The sequence below is a fragment of the Pinus tabuliformis genome, chromosome 1_1 (genome assembly GCF_031772625.1).
Source record: "Pinus tabuliformis cultivar Carrire ecotype Pingquan chromosome 1_1, CPIR1, whole genome shotgun sequence".
Taxonomy (NCBI): Eukaryota; Viridiplantae; Streptophyta; class Pinopsida; order Pinales; family Pinaceae; genus Pinus; species Pinus tabuliformis.
In genome coordinates, this window is record NC_142297.1 from 917,546,766 (window position 1) to 917,549,036 (window position 2,271).

Genomic DNA, 2,271 nt, shown 5'->3' on the forward strand with positions numbered 1-2,271 from the left:
GAGTTTCAATCTAAATAAAAAAAATTGTTATTGTTTTTATGTATCATTAGTTAATGTATAAGAAAAATTAGTTTATATCAAACTAAACTTGTTCCATTCACATATAAACATTATTAAATCTTAAAATTATTCTTTTATAATAATTACAAATATGTAAAATAATTTTAATTAAATATTAAGAAAAAATCATGTCTATTCAAATTAAAATAAATACAAACAAAATTACATTTATTCAACTAAAAATACATGGTACATAAAATTATTCTTAACAATTCAGTGAATGATAAACTAATAATCATTAAAAAAATTATACCACATATTCATTTAAAAAAATAAAAGAGGAAGAGAGCCACGAAAAAGTTCAATCTCAAAAATTATCAATCTCATAGGATAATAGTTTTTAATAAAATATTCCTAAAAATTTTAAATTTTCCAAAACAATATTTAAAACTTAATATATAAAATTTCATGTTAAAAGGGAAATCCTACTTCATAATTTTAACAAATTAATAAATTAACCGAAAATTTATAAAAGCACAAACTTAGAACATTCAGATCACGCAATCAAGTTTTTTATATTATATTGAAGCAATTTGGTTTCGTGTTTATTTATGATTTTTAATCGGCTAAAAACAATGTTAAATCATATTAAGATTTTACACTGTCCACCAAAAGCCGGTTAGTTATTAAAATTTAAAACTACCAAAATTATCATATAATTTACGAATGACAGAACGGTACATTAATTACAAAATTATAATCAATCTGAATCGACATACTGCGTGGAACAAGCATGCATGTGAATGCAGTGGTTTTATTATGATTATGAATATGATGATATACTCTATTTAGGAATATGATGATATACAATATTCAGCGAAGGCTCGTAATCATTCAATCTTAATTGAATTCCACACCCTTTTATTGCAGAGGATTCTAGTGTACCCTTATTAATGATTATGATTATGATTATGATACTACGGAAAATAAATATATTTATGTTTAGTGGGATGCATATTATCATCTCTTATTAACCGCAAAAGGCGATGTTATAATTAGCACCAGAAGTGCAAGTGAAGGTGCTAGTATTATCGTCTTTGGCATAGCTATAGGCATGTGGGCACAGCCCCTTGAAGAACTTGGAATAGTTGGTGGGAGGGCAGTTGCTGGCGTAGTCTCCCGTGCAGCAGTATTGGGGAGTATTCAGAGCAGCACAAGCACTATCGCATCCATCGACCACTTTCAATTCTGTAGGGCAGCTCGCAGTTATGTTGCTGCTGCAGTCAACTGTTGGGCAGCTAGAGTCCGAGGGAGTTATGGAGAGAGGCAGATTAAATCCATCAACGAGAGAGATGTCGTATGTGTCTCGACCGTTGGCCCCATTCAGAGTATATTCAACCAGCGTTGCAGGAGGCCGTCCAGCGGCTTGACAGCTGAGCAAGCCACCGCAGTCACCAGTGTTGCAGCTGCCTTTACCAGAGACGTCGAAGGAGCAGCCCGTACGTCCCCAAAATCTGCCTGCACTTGTCCCTGCGGGCACGTCCACACTCCATGATTGGCCTTGTGTGAGCGCTTGACCGCCACCTACGGAAATTCCCGCGGCCCACACAGTGAACAAACACTTATTCTGGATCACACATGTTGCAGCTTCAACTCCTGCGGTTGGGAAAGCAAACACATATTTAATGATGACATATAAGTAAGATATACACATCGCTCGTTAATGTAATTCTCATAAAATAGAGTAGATTTGAATTGGGGGAGTACCACCTTGAAGATAAACCAGTAATCCTAAAGCTAGAGTTGCTGCAACTGAAACCGAAATAGTTATTGTTCTTCCCCCCATTGCTAAGACCAGGAAGCAAGTTAAACACAATACAATGAACAAACACTACTCAAACACAGCGCAATCAATTGCAAATGAGCTTGCTTAGTTTTTATGCACGGATACCACAGGCGAGTCACACGCTATATATATAGACAAGGTAGTAGCGATCCACACACATGAACCGAGGAGTAGCGTATGAAACACGGATGAAGTTCAGATAAGATTATTGTCTTTTGTTGGCGCGCAGTGTCGAAAATTCCGGAGCTACAGTAAACCACGACACGGAGTAAGCTAATCCTCTTAGAAAATTACTTGCGTACCCTCTTTTGGCCATAAAATTTACATGAATAAGCAGAGATTTGAAATATAATAGCAGCATTAGTAGGGTTCAAATTTATCCCTTTTTTTAAATCCCAAACATCCCTATAAACTCCCGACTTCTA

The 2,271-nt window shown here is 35.1% G+C and overlaps 1 protein-coding gene across 1 annotated transcript; it reads right to left on the bottom strand.

The window, feature by feature from the left end:
- Positions 1–683: 683 nt before the first annotated feature.
- On the bottom strand, positions 684–1,954 carry LOC149217389 (pathogenesis-related 5 protein Cup a 3-like). The gene is made up of 2 exons (XM_089391356.1): positions 1,771–1,954; positions 684–1,656 (listed from the first exon to the last, which is right to left on the bottom strand). The coding sequence occupies exons 1-2, from the start codon at positions 1,844–1,846 to the stop codon at positions 1,031–1,033; spliced, it is 702 nt and encodes a 233-aa protein (XP_089247482.1). The 5' UTR covers positions 1,847–1,954; the 3' UTR covers positions 684–1,030.
- Between the last annotated feature and the right edge of the window lie 317 nt (positions 1,955–2,271).

Coding starts and splice junctions, on each gene's coding strand:
- LOC149217389 (XM_089391356.1), bottom strand. CDS start 1,846: ATGGGGGGAAGAACAATAACTATTTCGGTTTCAGTTGCAGCAACTCTA. Junction 1,657..1,770: donor ATTACTGGTTTATCTTCAAG/GTGGTACTCCCC, acceptor TCCCAACCGCAG/GAGTTGAAGCTGCAACATGT.